Source organism: Rhinoderma darwinii, chromosome 9, assembly GCF_050947455.1.
Source record: "Rhinoderma darwinii isolate aRhiDar2 chromosome 9, aRhiDar2.hap1, whole genome shotgun sequence".
NCBI classification, from domain to species: domain Eukaryota; kingdom Metazoa; phylum Chordata; class Amphibia; order Anura; family Rhinodermatidae; genus Rhinoderma; species Rhinoderma darwinii.
The window spans coordinates 56547077-56564738 of NC_134695.1; the positions used below are offsets into that span (position 1 = coordinate 56547077).

The 17662-nt window shown below is 41.5% G+C and overlaps 1 protein-coding gene across 2 annotated transcripts in view; it reads right to left on the reverse strand.

Moving 5' to 3' along the window:
- Positions 1 to 1866: 1866 nt before the first annotated feature.
- MPPED2 (metallophosphoesterase domain containing 2) overlaps positions 1867 to 17662 on the reverse strand; it is a 128450-nt gene continuing 112654 nt past the window's right edge. For both annotated transcript variants that reach the window (XM_075837007.1, XM_075837006.1), the window contains 3 exons: positions 10867 to 10982; positions 2824 to 2937; positions 1867 to 2180 (listed from right to left, as the gene is read on the reverse strand). In XM_075837007.1, the coding sequence (XP_075693122.1) occupies positions 2062 to 2180; positions 2824 to 2937; positions 10867 to 10982 (349 nt within the window). In that variant the 3' untranslated portion in view covers positions 1867 to 2061. The remainder of the gene's footprint in view (positions 2181 to 2823; positions 2938 to 10866; positions 10983 to 17662) is intronic.

Here is a 17662-nt window from a genome sequence, read left to right on the forward strand (position 1 = left end):
CTTGCAATTTTATTTGCATATAAAGGCGCTAGATATATATCACAATAAATGTAAAAGAAACAAATAATTTTCTAAAGTCCATTAACAAGGTAGCAAAAAAATAAGAAAAACAGGACAAGCCCTGGAAAAGCATTTACAGTAGTCAACAGAAAAGAGCTATTTGCGACAATATTTTTGTGCTAGCAGGATTGCATTTACACACAGTGCAAAATAAGAAAAGGGAAAAAGTCAACGGGAAAGAGGAGCAGAGATTCAAGAATGCTTAAAAAAAAAAGAGCAACACAGCCCTTCTCGTCGATTGTATTCATTTAAGTCAATACATGCCATAAAATTGCACACGAATACTCCGAAGAAGAGGACACTTGCAGATGCGTCCCATCCTTTATAATTTAGGTTAGTTGTGTGCAACATTTTGATTTCTTTCTTTCTTTTTTTTTTTTGCAGATGCCTATACTGCCAATAATAAATCCAACTTTTTTGTTATAACACAGAAAAAATACTTATATATATAAATCCATATTTAAAAGGAGTCTTGCATTTACATGTTTTAATGTATGGCATACCATTTTTTTACAGCTGTTTCAGCCCCATACATAATAAAGATAAAAATAATTTAATTAAAAAAAACAAAAAACCACAAAGCACAAAAAGTAATGGATTAATAATAACAATAATAATAGTAATAGGTGTACAAAGGTTTTCAGTAAATAAAACATGAACTAAAAATGGAGAGAAAATAAAACAACGGAAAATGCACCTTGAGGTGATAGAAAAAGCACACATATTCAATAACTGTAAAAATAAAATACAATACACACAATACAAATAATATTAAGTTGTGCAAATCCCGGTGGCTTAAAAAAAAAAAGCTTAATTTTGTTTTTCTTTTTTTCTATTAATGTAATGAACTGTAGAGTTTGGTGACCCTCCTGGGATATGTACAATTTACATCAGCGTTCTAAGGACACAATAATAACTGATAAATTAAAAGTAGATGTTAAAGAGGCTCTGTCACCAGATTTTGCAGCCCCTATCTGCTATTGCAGCAGATAGGCGCTGCAATGTAGATAAGAGTAACGTTTTTATTTTTAAAAAACGAGCATTTTTGGCCAAGTTATGACCATTTTTGTATTTATGCAAATTAGGCTTGCAAAAGTCCAACTGGGCGTGTTTAAAGTAAAAGTCCAACTGGGCGTGTATTATGTGCGTACATCGGGGCGTGTTTACTACTTTTACTAGCTGGGCGTTCTGACGAGAAGTATCATCCACTTCTCTTCAGAACGCCCAGCTTCTGGCAGTGCAGACACAGCGTGTTCTCGAGAGATCACGCTGTGACGTCACTCACTTCCTGCCCCAGGTCCTGCATCGTGTCGGACGAGCGAGGACACATCGGCACCAGAGGCTACAGTTGATTCTGCAGCAGCATCGGCGTTTGCAGGTAAGTCGATGTAGCTACTTACCTGCAAACGCTGATGCTGCTACAGAATCAACTGTAGCCTCTGGTGCCGATGTGGCCGACACGATGCAGGACCTGGGGCAGGAAGTGAGTGACGACACAGCGTGATCTCTCGAGAACACGCAGTGTGTCTGCACTGCCAGAAGCTGGGTGGTAACGAAGAGAAGTGGATGATGCTGGTAACGCCCAGCTAGTAAAAGAAGTAAAAACGCTCCGATGTACGCACATAATACACGCCCACTTGTACTTTTACTGTAAACACGCCCAGTTGTACTTTTGCAAGCCTCATTTGCATAAATACAAAAATGGTCATAACTTGGCCAAAAATGCTCATTTTTAAAAAATAAAAACGTTACTGTAATCTACATTGCAGCGCCGATCTGCTGCAATAGCAGATAGGGGTTGCAAAATCTGGTGACAGAGCCTCTTTAAGAAAAAAAAAAAAAAATGTTATTGATTTTTTTTTGTACCAACATGAACGGAAAATGAGCGAAAAAATATTTTAAATAGTTAAAGACCTACAGAGTTGTTTTATTGTTAAAATTAAAAGAAAAATGCAGTTTATCAGTTTATAGACCCATTGTTTCCTATGTGCAGAGGGGTCTTCATGATCCTTGGGGATTGGGAAGGTCAAAAATAATGGGAAGGTTGGTTGGTTGAAAGCTGACTGTACACGTTGAGGCATTGACGTACGTTGTGTAACCATCAGTCATAATCCCGTAACCTGCAAGAAAAAGGTTATACTTGTAATATAGACCAGCGATGTGGAACAATTTCACAAGCTCTAAGTCCGAATGCTATAAGCTACGGCATGGAAATAAAGTCGAGCCATAATCCTCTTTACGTAAAGTAAGGAGATTTCATTTTCAGGTTCTTGCACACACAACATTCAGCCTAAATAAGCAGAAAAATAATCGCCAAATGTTTTCTTTTACTTAGTTATTGTTGAGTTCTTGAAGATATAATGCCCCCTACCTCGTAAACCAGTGAGCAGTGGCCCACGTTTGCATATCCCCACAGACTATATGGCCTGTAAGTGCCCTTAAAATTTTTACTTATACTGAAGTCAATGCTGTTCGAACAAAGGGGTTGACCCATTCCTGTCCATATGCTTTATTAGGGTATAGGGATGCCATGATTGGGGGACCCCCAGTGGAGAGCCACTGCAAAAGCAGCCATTGCGCTAAGGGACTCAGCAGGTCCATGTATTACATGCAGTACCACATTTTTCCTGCAGTGTCCAAAGCTGTTCGCCAGCGGGTTCTCCTTCAGAGTGGAGTTTGATCACATAGGTGACCCCCTTTAAATGACCAACACAGCTCAGCTACAAGTGAAAGCAGTTATCCACATATCGATTTCTGGCTTACCTTCATGGATTCCACCAAATACATGCAACTTGGGTCTGACCCTCCTTTGCACCGTGTTGAGAAGTTCTACACACCCGACTCGCTGTAGCTCTTTAGGGACCCAGTCTCGGAAACCTAATATACATAAGGAATAAGAGAAGAAAAAAAAATCAGTACACTTCTCGTATAATAAAGGTGGTTCTTACTTCTAGTAGTCTTTGCTGGAAACCATAATTCATGTAAGGTTTATTACAATATCTGTAATAGAACACCGGCCATTAAAAGCCAGCAGAATGCTTTTAAGGAGCCTTCGCTTCGTCTCGGTCGTTACATTTTTTGGGGTCTCTCTAAGATAATGAACATTTTCTTTTCCCAACAGTTTGATTTATAAAAGCGAGAGAGATAGAATTAACTTTATTCCTCTGAGTTCTTCGCCGGTTTTTCCCGTCACTAACCTAATTATTTAGTCGTTCCCTTATCCTCTTCTCTTCTCTCATTTCATTTTTTTTTGCCGGCTCTTACTTAATTGCATTTTTTTCTCATTTAGTGAGGAAAATATTAGAAAGGGTGTTTAATATCTCAGCTTTATCATGTGACCAATGATCCCCAGCTTTTATCTGTCCTTACAAGTCACAGGTGGACCACCGCCCTCCGCTGCAAACACCATTACGCCATAATACTCCGCTATTCTTCATAATGGAAGTGCTGGAAACGAAAATGGAAACATTTTCCTACATCAGTGATGTGATAAGATCTGAATGACACTTATACTCATTAACAGGCTAAAAGCTTCTAATAGTTGATATAATTGGTAATAGTCATTGACTGCCTGACACTCCGACACCTAGACCCTTACACAATCTCTAGAGAGGGGAGATCAGATGTGGAATTTACTGTTTAAGAGATCAATAGATTTAGACAGATTTAGTTAGATACATGATGAATAGATATTAGGGTCTATACCTCTATCGGAGGTATATGTTGGGTAGATTTAATTCGACAGATTCATCTTTATAGGCATACAGTGTTATCTGTCACCCCTAGGCGCCCATGTTGAAACAACATATACTGCACGTATACGTTTTTTAGCAGGATGCCGCTTTATGGAAATGCGTTGCAGACTGTTATTCCTTACTGCTGAAAAATAGTTATACTGATGTAAACCAGCTTGACGGAGGCCAAAAAAGACACTCTTTTGGTCTTCATTGGGTGAAGGGGGGCTTATGGATACATTTTGCATATGCCAAGCGGACTCTGCAAACGTGGTGTGAATTCAGCCTTCGGTAAGTTATATAGACATTATAGATATTAGATACAAATAGATATTAATTTGATATAAATAGATATCACAAAGATAGATATTAGGCCTCATGCACACGACAGTAATTTTGATCTGCAATTACTGAACTAATACTGATCCATTCATTTCTATCGTCAACGGACACCTTGCCGCATATTTACGAGATGGTGTCCGGGCCATAGAAAGCATCTGTAAAAAATAGGACATGTCCTATTTTTTAATTTTACGGACTGTGCTCCCGTACTTTATAATGAGAGAACGGCCCGCAAATAAGAGTGACTGGTGGGCTGGCCGTGTCTGTAGTCACGGGCCGTGCACGCGGCCACGGTCGTGTGCAGGGGGCCTTAAGATGGTATACCGGACTTCCCACCTAAAACCACAGATAACACCATGATGATTTGTGTCAAATGGCACATTACGGGTTCTGAGCAAATCAGCTCTGCTATATGTGCAGTTTGTTTGGGGTCATAAGAACAGCGGACTAGAAGTACAATATGGAAAAAAGAGAGGATGCTTTTATATTTATTTGACTTAAAAGTGGTATCCCCATCCCAGAAATTTATGGCATAGCCACAGAATACGCCATAAATATCTGATGGATGGAAGTCCCACCTCTGGTACCCGCACCTATTTATAGAAAGGGGCCCCTTGGACCCCGGTCCTACCTCTTGACACGGTTGCTAGGCTTGGTAGCTCCCGAGTTCCGGAAACACCGTAGCTTGTTGTGCTACGCTGATCCTGTAACTCCCATTCTCTATGGATGTTCCAGAAATAGCTTAACAAAACACGCTCATCTGTTCCTGGAAAACCGGGCCCCCTCGTCAGGCAGTGACCGGAGCCCAGCAACAGTAGGTAGTATGGGGGTGAGGAGGCCCCTTCCTAGAGAGGGGTGCCCGGTCCTAGAGGTTGGACCCGAATCTATTGGACATGTATGGTGGATATGCCAGAAATGTCAGAGATGAGAATATTCCTTTATTTTTAAAAGCTGCAACTTTCTCTTATCCATTAGGCCAGTGCATGTGCCGATACTACCCCAATTGCTCCCTTAAGAACTAATAGAGGAGAGCTGTGCGTGTTCCCCCTGCTGCTGTGAACGTGATAGAATCACTCTTGGAACGGCCTTATTCTCTAAATGGAAAATGAGGGAGTCATTTGAGTAAAAGAAGTATATTAGACAATTCTCTAATGCGTGTCCCTCCTGTATACAGTCAGCGACTCTGTTAGGGTAATAATGATGTGGAAGATCTTCACCTACAAAGCCACTAGAAAAACTGCATAGCGTTATAGAAATAAAAAAAGGTAAAAGTATTGTATCACTCTATCACTGTACTACATGGAAAAATTACAGTTTTTATATGCGCCTTTCAAGGCGCATTAAATATCAAGAAAGCTACGGGTTCACTATATGATAGTATATGTAGTTCCCACCATCTTGACAGGGTATTTGAAGGGGTTGTCTGGTTAAGAACATCTTTTTTTTAAATACCCTATTAGGGCATTCTGAGTTATTAGATGGGAGTCCCTAAATCAGGACCTCCATCACTTAGCAGGGAGCAACTACAAAGAGTGTCTATCTGGAGGACCATGTTTGTCCATAACATTTTATTTGGTAACAGGTAATGCTTCACTTTACCTGTGGTGGCGCTGCAGTAGAATTTAACACTTACTGCCAAGATCCTTTGCCAATCACAGAGTATCCCAGCAGAAATACAACTTGTGATCTGCTTGTTTTTCGAAAAAAAAAAACCTTCTCACAAAGAGGGATCAAAAGAGAAGAACCCCTTTATGCATAAAACTAATTTGGGAGACCAAGTGAACCATATTTCCCAACATAAATTGCCTACTAAATTTGTGATACAAGGGTGTTCATGTTGTCTATGCATCTGCTATGGAGCCCCTAGAGAGAGGGGGCCCATTCAAGATTGGTGTGATGCCCATTTGATGCTGCATAAGTGCAAAATGTACTTTAGGGGCATCGGCACCTCCCGTTGCAGGTGGTTAGGAGTGTGGTGGCTTCAATTAGCAATATAAGGGTGCTAATATTCATCTTAGCTATAGGGCTCCCGTCCTCTATGTACATGGACCACTGTACATGGACATTGCAGGGAGGTTTCCAGGAACAAATCTTTACAATCTGGTCACATCACATCATCTTATGTCATCATTGTGATCTGTGTATGATCTTGTGCTCAGATAATAGAGAACACTATGTAAGTTTTTAATGCATAGAAAACGCATTGTCAGGACCACTGGTATCAGAAAGCTTTCTGAACATGGCATCGCAAAGGTTAAAATTGCAGACTTTCGGAAACTTAAATGAACGTCTAGCAACGAAGTCACAGCTAATTGATGGCTCTTAGAGTTTAAGAGCCACTTAGTTCTACAGTTAATGCAGAGAATCCATAAAACTGAACATCAATTACGACAAACTTCCCGAGTAGAAGTGCGAAGAATCAGTTCTCGGAGCAGGTGAGGCTCTTTTATATATATATATATATATATATATATATATATATATATATATATATATACACACACACACACACACACACACACACACACACACACACACACACACACACACACACCCATTCAGCACACACACACACACACACACACACACACACACCCATTCAGCACAATGTCAGACGTGCTTCACTAAGCAGATAGAGGAGTATAGAGCCCCTCACTGTACACACACACACACACGTCCATTCAGCACAATGTCAGACGTGCTTCACTAAGCAGATAGAGGAGTATAGAGCCCATCACTGTATCGTGTCTACAATTCAATCATTCTTGTTTCTGGATATGGACTAAAAACTGCATGTTTGGACTGAGATAGATAGTGTAAAGCTGAGGCTACTTGGTGGCTTTTGTGTCGTGAGGGTCACATTGCAATACTTCAGTAGCCCTTAAAGCATTGCACCCATCAGCGTAAAGGAGTTTTCTAGGAGTAGATAAAAGGATGTGCCCCCCCCTGGAACAGCGCCACTCTTGTCTATTGGCTGTGTCTGGTATTGCAGCTAAGCTTTATAAATATGAATGGGGTTGAACTGCAATACCAGCCCATAGAAAAGAGTGGTGCCATTACTGGTGGGTGGGGGAGGGGACACACACACACACACACACACACACACACACACACACACACACACACACACACACACACACAAGAAGAAGACGTTTTTCTCTAATCCCCAACAACTCCTTTAAGTATTACAAATTTTTTTTAACGGCTATACATTTTCAAGATCTCTGCTTGCTGCCACTGAGTAGAAACATTCTTTTTTTAATTTAGATTCTGAAAACCCGGTCATGACCTGATACGTTTAACAGCTCAGAGTTTGCTACAGTTGTATCCGGTCTAGACAACTTCACACATCTCACTCTTGTCCTGGGACTTCATATTGATAAATCCAACCTAGACTGATACATTGCAACAAACTATCAGCTGTGTGAGTGAGACATGGCAAGAAAAGAGTTCAACATATAATTGGTTTTCGCTCTACTTCATTGGCAACAAGCTGAAAACGTGCAAAATTAAAAAAACAAGGTTTATATAAAACTTTTCATTATACGATAAATTACTTTTCTTTAGAAGGGTCCACCAACAAAAAAAATCTGGCATCACTGCTGAGGCCAGCAATTGGCACGTGACCGCTGCAGGAGCTTCTGGTTCCAGAGCGGTGGCAAACTGTGTTGGAACGGAGGCGTTTCAAAGGGTGAGTACCTGTTAGTTTATTATTTTACCTCCCCTGCCCTCCTGCAATATTTGAAAATTCCCAGATGACCCCTTTAAATCAACACGGGGACGCGTCGGGTCCTCAAGATTCAGGGACGCTCTTTGTTGCCGCTCTTCTCTCTGAGAGTCCTGAACCCTTTAAAATGGCATAATGCAATTCAACCTAGACACAAAAACCATGACAATCTGAGCTCTGCTACATCTGTGACAGGATAGGGTGGTCTTGACACATTTAATATTAAAGGATGTGAACTCTGATTTACAGTTAAAGCTTCATGTTAATTCAATTTCAGCTCAAACAACCAAAAGACATTCCTTTAGTCGAAAATGTAAAACCACAGGCAGCTATTAACCCTTTCACTACCCGGAGCAAATCACACCCCGAAGCGGCGAAATCTACGAGTATCCAGAATGAAATTCTATAGAACCGTATGATATACTGTCAGTTTTACATAAAGCTGGCCCGTCACTGTCCAGTCCTATTAACCCATTCCATGCTGAATGGAGACTTAATCTTAGACGAGTCCAAAAGAGGTTAACGAAACTCAGCAATGTAGTTTGTTGCAACCCTCGCAAAATCTCAATTTACACAGCAGGGATTCTTCAATAAAAAGGTAATTAAGAGAGATTGTGCTTTTAAAGCCCCACAAGAAAAACTTGTTACACTACATTGCTTTATGCAGATTTTTTTTAAAGATAGAAATGGAATCTGGGAATAAAAGCAGCCGCCACGTTATAGGGGGTCCGGGAGGAAGACAAACACTGTGCCGCAATGGTGCAAAATCTGGGTACCACGATGAGACATACCAAGATTATATACTTGTATATGTAGCATATCCAAGTGCTCAACATTACCATGGAGATCATCCTCCCGAAGCCAAATTCAGCTTCCCACTCCTCTGACGTGAGCGGACATGTGGGTCTCTGCACTTCTGTGTCATCTATACAACGGCTGGCACCAGCGGCTGCTCCCAGGCTAAAGCATCAAAAATTTGGATCGGAGTCTGATATAAGAACTAGAATCTGTCCGAGGTACCTTTACTTTACCCTAAAATCAGGCATTAAAACCGTACCTATAATCATACTGTGTATACAGAAATGTCATTGGAAAATCACATTGAAAAAAAAAAAAAAATGTAGTACGTTTTCCCCCCAAAAAATAATCTGGACTAAGCATGTGGCAACTGAATTGTTGGACTGAAAATAAATAGTAGCACTGATAAATAACCTCTGTCATGCATAGTCCCCCTTCCCTTGTCTGTTTTTTTTTGTGCCCACAGAATGGGCTGTAGGGTTTAACACATTCAGAAGGCATCCTGTTGCCACACAGACATAAGTTCACGTGGCAGCTAGAAATTCAGGTTTTATAAGCCGTGGCTCTTGCTACTGGAGGCGTAGATGTGGACTGTAGTGTCTGCACACTCTATAGCAGCCACCATGTTCATGGCCGATGTCAGCAGTAGGCAAACCGGCACATGCAGGGGTCTACTCGGCTTGAGGCCCATGGCGACCTGGGAAAAAACGCTCTAAACTTGTCAAGTCAAGTATAGGGTAGACATGGGGTTCTCTGTGATTCCAAGGGCCCACATGTAGTTGTAGCCAGCCCTGGATATGATGGTAGAGTCTGGGTGAAGGCCGGTGTAGGACAGAAGGCAGCGCCCAAAAGGGAGACCCAACAGAAAGGGCTTAAGGGGGCTATCGAGTCTAAGAGGCTATTTATATGTATGCAAAAATCCTCATTAATATGATACCAGGCTTCTCCTACTAAACGATGGGTACAAACCTACACAATTATGTAGACAAACAATACTCTAGTATTTTTGCGTAAAATGCCAATTTTTCATATTCACATTGTTTTTCGAAAAAAATTTGGTAACTTTTCTCTTCACTTGTCAAATTTGAACAGTGATGAGGAAAGTTGGCACGGTCATTAAAGAGTTGAAGTTAGGCCTTATTTATTAATTGAAGTAAGAAGAAATGGCGCAGATCTATGGCACAAATCTGCTGCATCTCTCATCAGGGACTTCAAAATGCGCCGAATTTAATAAGATGTGGGCCCCTTTAATAAATTTGACACAATTCTCTCCAATAACCCTCTCCACTTTGACTTAGTAAATGTGGGTCATTGATTTAAAAGGTAAACCGTACCGATATGGCGCTACATGCTACGTATATGGATAATAATCATCATACACACTGGTGTATTACGGCCATATACAACCTCAGGCTTGTACGGAACTGTAATACAGCACACATACACCTCTATAGGCTCTTACTGTACCTCCTTATGCCTCTGATTTCATACGCAGGTCCCACGCTCCATCAGACGCCGTATTACGGAGCACCACATGACGGCACACAGAGTGCCTACGACTCCATAGTAAGGAGCTACGGCCTTCATGCAGCCTCCTGCACGCAGCATAAGACATTAAACCCCCCAAAAAAACACGAAATTCTAGCAATGCCCGCATACCCATTTGCCCTGGCCGTGTAATATTTCAACCTCTTTGAATAAGTGCAAATTCATTCATAACCACCGTCCATGAGCTCTTTTGCATTTCGAGCCCTGCCTTGCCGGTACCCCACAAAGGATGGCACGTGAATACAGGGTGCAGCACGCAAGCTGCAGATGGAGCTAGTGCCAGACTTAAAAGAAGCTCTTAGATCTCAGCCCATCCACTAAACCCATAAAGCCTTTGAATTGGGAGCCGTTACCTGTCAGATAAATACAGTTAATAATACAAATGACCGAGCTGGAAGAGCTGCAGAACTGCTGTGGATATCCATTTAATTCTCCCCGGCTCCAGTAAATCAGAAAATTTAATTTAAACAACACCTAGGAACTCTCCAGATCTGCTGGGTTTAATTATCATGCCGGGCTCCTGTAAAGGCATCAATTTTTTTTTATTCATTGCTTTGTGTTCGGAGGGAAAGCTGGTGCCCGGGATGGGAAGATTCATGCTGCTTACATTAAAGGCCGCTCCAGTGTGTGTAAGGTGACAGCGCGTCTTTAACTTACCGAGGGGAGGTCCATGAGTCATTAGAACGTCGATGCCCTCTGGGATAAGGTTCCACTTGTCAAGTAAAGACTGGCCTCTAGGAAGATTAAATCCCCATCCATTAAACCATGGTGTCCTGTTGGAAAGAAGGGTCTTTTATCAGTAATAGGTTGTAAATTGAGGATTTGTCACTGTAACATAACCAATCTTATGGTAAGGCAATTAAATAGTAGAGGTTACTTTCTATTAACAAATAAAATTTAAAAAACACCTTGTATTAAGTACTTTAAAATTAAAATGGCGCACCTCTTATTAAGTACAAAACAGGTTGCGAAAAAAATTCCCATCGGAATGGGGTTGTTTCTGCAGCACGGGCATCAGATGAATGGGACAGTAGCAGATATTTCTGTCACATGTAAATATATCCTTAGCGTGTCCACTACCAGAGATTGCAAAAATTATGCATTAAAAATCCTAAAATTAATCAATCATTCTAAAGTATTAAAATTATAGGATACCAGAAATTCGGATTTGTCCAATGCTTTCAAGTTATTAAAGATTTTACTCCTACAATTTCTGCAACGCACAGATACATTACGCCGTGGATTTGGATTTTCGCATCATGCTCTAAAATCCACATATACACATATGCCATAACTTATCCAAAGGGTTCCATTCAACCAACAGACGCCAATACGGCATCCTTTTGGCATCCCTCAAGATGATATACATAGATTTACTTTTTTAACATGGGAGCCTATTGGTAACAAAGTCTTTAATAACTGTGTGCCTATACAGTGGCATATGCCATAGCCTTCCATTGGAGGAATGCGTTGGGAAATCTCCACGGTGTAAAAAAACAGAAGGCTCAAACATAATGGGAGCAGAGCCTTGGGGCTCATGCACATGGCTATATTACAGATTCTTGTTGAACTGATCTGTAATACGGCGCCCATAGAGTTTACTTTTAGGGAAGAATACAGTGCCGCATGGAGTGCCTATAGGTCTGCAATACGGAGCTGTAGGAATTCCGCATGACGGCTGTAAATACTCTGTGCTTGGGGCCAGCGCCTGCTTTACACAGCCGTGTTCGGTCCATGAGATACGGACCGTATGTTGGTCGTATTTTCCAGACTGATCCCAGTTCAGGGAGCCGGACTATTACTACTGTCCCATTCTGAAAACCTGATTAGAGTATGGGACACTATTCCCGCAGGGAGGCAGTGACTCACAGCATCATGGAGTCCGGCTCCCTGAACTGGGTTTGATCCGGGAAATACGGTTAACATGCAGTCTGAGTGAAGCAGTCCTTAGTTGTGTTTCTGAGACGGCTGGGTGGCAACCAATATAATTGCTATTGACCCCTTACATGAGTTGCCACCCAGATATTCCAGACCCCTGAATGGAAAATATGACTAGTTAAGCATGAGGTAAGAATTGGATAAAATGCTGCAATACATCTCTAGGCTGCCGGCATCCCAAACGAAGACCAAGTGTGGGAAGGGCAGCTCTCCAGGGCTCTTCCCCGTTTCATATCTAGGTGACCAAGGAAGTGATGAGGTATTTTATTATTCCATGTATTACCAGTATCAGAACGGAGTACCTTAGGTGCACTGAAGAATTTGATCTAGTCTATTTTCAATGTCAAAGCAAACTCCTGATATCACTGTAGACTCCAGTGATAACATCAATTAGGACTAATAGGCTATTTGTGAATTTACCCTCAAAAAGTAATAGACCCTCGTGGCAAATGATTATCTTTGAAGGTCACATTCAAATAAGATTTTCTTTTGCTGGACCTCAAATCCTCTATTGTAGCAGGGCCCTAAAGTCGTGTCATAACCTGGGCCTCTGCTACGCGAGTCTGACTCTGACCATGGGGGACACTTTAACAACCCCTCTGACCTCACTAAACATCACAATATATTGAGCTTTGCTCAGTCACCTTTCCCGGATTACATATTAAATGAACTGCAGATGGACAGATAAAAAAAAAAGTTTTCGGACAGGCAAGTGGTATGTCAGAGCAAAGCATCGCGATTTGTCACGGCTGCTTAAACATTGGTGCAGTGGGTAATCTGACAAGGGTGGAAGAATGTGTGAGGACAATTCCTTGACTCATCTTTAACATGCATGGCTGAGAAAGTTTTCAAGAGCCGCCTTACCCTGCTATGGGCTGCGGAGCCGAAGGAAAGCCTTATATACAAACAATATGCTCAAACATACGGGAGGAACGTCACTTGCGGAGAAGAACTTGAGATGTCATATTCAGATTACCAATAAAAGCTTGCAAATGTAAGTATGGCTGCCTATCGTAGTTTTGGGCTGGCATAGAATACAACAATGGGTCCTTCATGGTTTGCATGGGTTTTCCATAGTTTCCCCCATTATATTCTTGGGCCCCTAGTAAACTGTGAGGTATCTGGTAGACTCTCCCCTGTCTCCATAGAACAAGCTGGCTCCTTCATCTGCACCATATATCCATGTTAATGGGGACTTGCATTTTAGATATCTTTCGGTCAAAAATTATATTAGGTCTTTGGGCAACGTCGTTTTCATATACTATGCCATTTTTTCTTAGTTGCCCTGAACAATCCTTTCTTATTGCTTTGCACAAGTTTTCATACCTGTCCCCATCTCTGTGCACTATTTGTTACGATGCTGATAAACAGAACTCGGTTCACGCTCCCACATTTAATTTTTATTAAATCAATCAATGATAGCAAAGCAACCGTTTTATCAAGAGTGGCCGTAGCAGTTCTGTAAGACAATAAAACGAATGCAAAACTCCACAGCACAAATAAAATGATGTAAAAATGTATCACTAACTAGAAAGAAAATAAAAGCACATCATACAAGATGCATGCCAACATGCCAAGCCGGGCCAAACAGAGTACAAATAAAGACAATTTAGAGAGTCGGAGCTATGCCAGTTTCAGACGACTAAATTATAGTGATACGTACGCAATACTCATATACCCTGTGATTCAACTGAGCCAAACTTAAATTACCGGAGAACCCTATGGTGTGATCTGAGTTCGTTTCAGTAGAATCATAATACGTCTGAGTATTGCGGCCATGATACCAACACTACAATGTGGCTGCATTACGCCCGCCTGAAACTGGCCAATGGCATCACACACATACGACCGTTGCCATTTTGCAGACTGCAAAACACAGATCCTAGTGGCTTCCGTGTGCCTTCTGTTTTTTAGCGGACCCATACACTAGAATGGGTGAGACGGACAAGAGTAGGAAATCTTTAACTTTATGGAACGGACACACAGATCCGCAAAGAAAAAATGGATGTATGCATGGCCCCGTAGGAATGAATGGTTCAATGTGCTATCCGCAATAAATACCAGATAGAACACTGAAGAAAAGAACGGTCGGTGTGCATGAGCCCTAACTCGGGTTCTAAATTCCCATTACCCGCCCCCCCCCATCAACTATGTAAGATAAGCTCCAGTTATACAGCACCTTGAAATGATGTTAATATTTTACACAAGGAGATTTCCATTTGTGCATTTTCTTATTTTATTTCTTATTACATTTTATTATTTTATGTCAAATATTTGTATTTGTTATTATTGCATTTTATGTATTAATGTTAAATATTCATTGTTAATTCTTTTTGCACTTTATTATTATTTGATACAAAATATTATTTCTTGATACATCAAATATGCTCCATTTACATGCAAGAAAACATTGACAATAACCCTTCAGGTCCGTGACGAATTTCCAATTCCTTAACATTGTCCTGCAGGATTAAATTCCTCACGGATCCCCGTCGCCCTGCAGAAGTTTATATTCTCTCAATGCAGCTTTCTACTGAATGATGTATTAATAGGGATTGCCTGTGCCGACATTGTAATAACACTAAATTCTGCTGCCGACCCCTGCTGAACAACGCTGGAAATTTCACATTCTCTGCATTCCTGTAAGATTATTATAGTTATATTTTATTGTAATAGTAAAATTCCAGTAATAACATTATACAAGTAAAGTCACTCCAATCGATCTATTCATCCAAGTTACTGCAAACCAGTCTGTTTCTTTAGAGGAACACTCCAGGGAAAATGGATACAATGAGTTATACCTAGTGCAGGGCTTTAGGGGGCGGAGCATGACACAAAGATTAAAGAACACCAAACGCAAAAGTTATGCACGCCCCCCAGGCCCTGCACTAGGCATGATACAAGTTCTCCATTTTGAATGTTCCTTTAAGTTATAATCATATTACCATGCGTTGCTATATCTCGTCAAATGCAACCTAGCAGAATGTTAGGGCTTGTAAACAATAAGTTTGTATTTTTTACAAAATTTTTGGGATCTGTCAGTTCTTGGTAGCGGAGAAGCTGCCATGATCATTCGCAATCCCCCAAATATCTCGACAGCTCAATCTCACAGCCGTATCATCATCAGAGGAAGAAGCCCCGGTGCCATTTGGATGTCACTCTTAATACTCCGAGTCCAGACACATGGGCATTTTCTTTTACCGTCGCTTAATGTCTCCTCGTAGATCAGAGATATCAGCCGTCCCGCGGGGACTTGGCTGACAAATCGTGTCAGATGGTCTCGTCTTATACAAAGATATGTCTCATTCCTTGCTTCAAAGGTCACCATGAGAGGTCAATGTGGTGTCTTTGAGGAATAATCTAGAATTATTTCGAGAAATTACAGCAGGAGTCGACTTCCAACCCCAAAATGGCTTTTTTAATATTCAGAATATTTTGTATAGGATAGTGATAATGTGTTATATGTTAGACTTGTTCCCTACATTACGTCATCTATTCCGATCGCCATGGCAGACCCTCCCCCTCGCCGCAGACAAACTGTTATCACTTGTTCAGCACCATGGACTGGTCCAGTATGAATACAGTTTACGGACAGACAAGATGTTGTAGATATTAGTCACCATTTTTCAGACTTCATTTAGTGTCTCAGCGATAACAACTTTCTATAATGAAGTCGCAAAGGGTCTTGTTTTATGTCTCCAACATTCGAACCCACTGCAGTTCCTGGACCAAACTGGTCCAGTAGAACTGTGAGGGGGTGGGGAGTCCGGGGGATGGGGCTGCAATACGAGTAAAAAAGGCGTCATAGATATTATTATTATCATTCTTTAATTATATAGGATCAACAATTTAGGGACATAGCAGACATACCAAAAAAGGAGAAGACCTTGGCCTACAGTTTACAATCTACATTGAAGGGGTAGTATTCCCATCCTGTGGATATGCCATAAATGCTTAAAGGTGTAGTCCGGGCAGGGGGCGGTTTTTCATACTGATGATCTATCCACAGGATAGGTCATCAGTATATGATCGGCCTGGTTTAAGGACACCCGGACCCCACACTGATCAGCTGTTCCAATGACCGGAGGTGGCCGAAAGTTATACAGTGGTTGGTGCCGGAAGCAGAAGCCTCTGGTCGCTGCTTATTGGTCCTGCTGCTTCTATTCAAGTTAATAGGAGCAGAGCTGCAGTGACCCGGCACGGCCGCTTTAGGGTATGTTCACACGGCGGGGGTCCGTAACGGCTGAAATTACGGGGATGTTTCAGCCTGAAAACATCCCCGTAATTTCAGCCGTACCGGCATGTGCAGGCGCTTGAACGCCGCGTCAATTACGGGCGTAATTAGCGCCGCTATTCATTGGAGTCAATGAATAGCGGCTCCAATTACGGCCAAAGAAGTGACAGGTCACTTCTTCTACGCGGGCGTCTATTTACGCGCCGTCATTTGACAGCGGCGCGTAAATATACGCCTCGTGTGAACAGACAAACGTCTGCCCATTGCTTTCAATGGGCAGATGTTTGTCTGCGCTATTGAGGCGCTATTTTCAGACGTAATTCGGGGCAAAAACGCCCGAATTACGTCCGTAAATAGGCCGTGTGAACATACCCTTACAGTGATTGGAGTCTTCTGCTTCCGGCACCAACCGCTGCATAACTTCCAGTGCCCGGAAATGGCCGGAACAGCTGATCGGTGTGGGTTCCGGGAGTCGGACCCCCACCAATCATATACTGATGACCTATCCAGTGGGTAGATCATCAGTATGAAAAACGGCCCCCAACCTGGGCTAACCCTTTAAAATGGGAATACTCCTTTAATAGAAAACCCAAAAAGTTAGGTGCTTATAGCATTTATTTATTTATATTTTTTTTTAGAAAAATTAATTACCTGGCCATTGAGATTTTTTCAGTCAGTGGAGCAGACAGTAGGCAGCATGTCACATTCAATGGTATTCCCATCTCTTACATTGGATAAACCATAAATGTCTGATAGGTATGGGTGGTCCCAGAGGTGGAACCATTACCTATCTAGAGTACGGGGGGGGGGGGTGTCCTGGTGGAAAATGAATGGAGTTCAGGATACCCTTTTAATGATATCTTTAGTATTTATATCTCATAAGGTCGGGCTATGCTGAAGCCGTGATATCTCCTATGTAATCTGATTGTTGCTACATCCATCCAAAACCTGTACGCACCTACTGCTTCTCGCACAGTTCTCTACAATTGTATCCAGACTAGCAAGTAATCTCTGCGCTCAACATGCTGCACTCCAGGCGGACACATTTTACCGCGAATATACAATTTGATTTGTATTTAGTTCACAGAGTATTATCTAGAAAAAGACTAAATACAATTGTAGCAAATTCTCAGCTGTGTGGAGTATTAGTTCTGTAAAAGTTTTCAGCCTCTGAAAGTAAGTACGAATAAACCCATTCACTGACAGCCAACAGAGATCTTGAAAATTGTAAAAAATTTACACAAAGTAAATTAAGAAGTTGCAGAACTTTATAAGTCAATA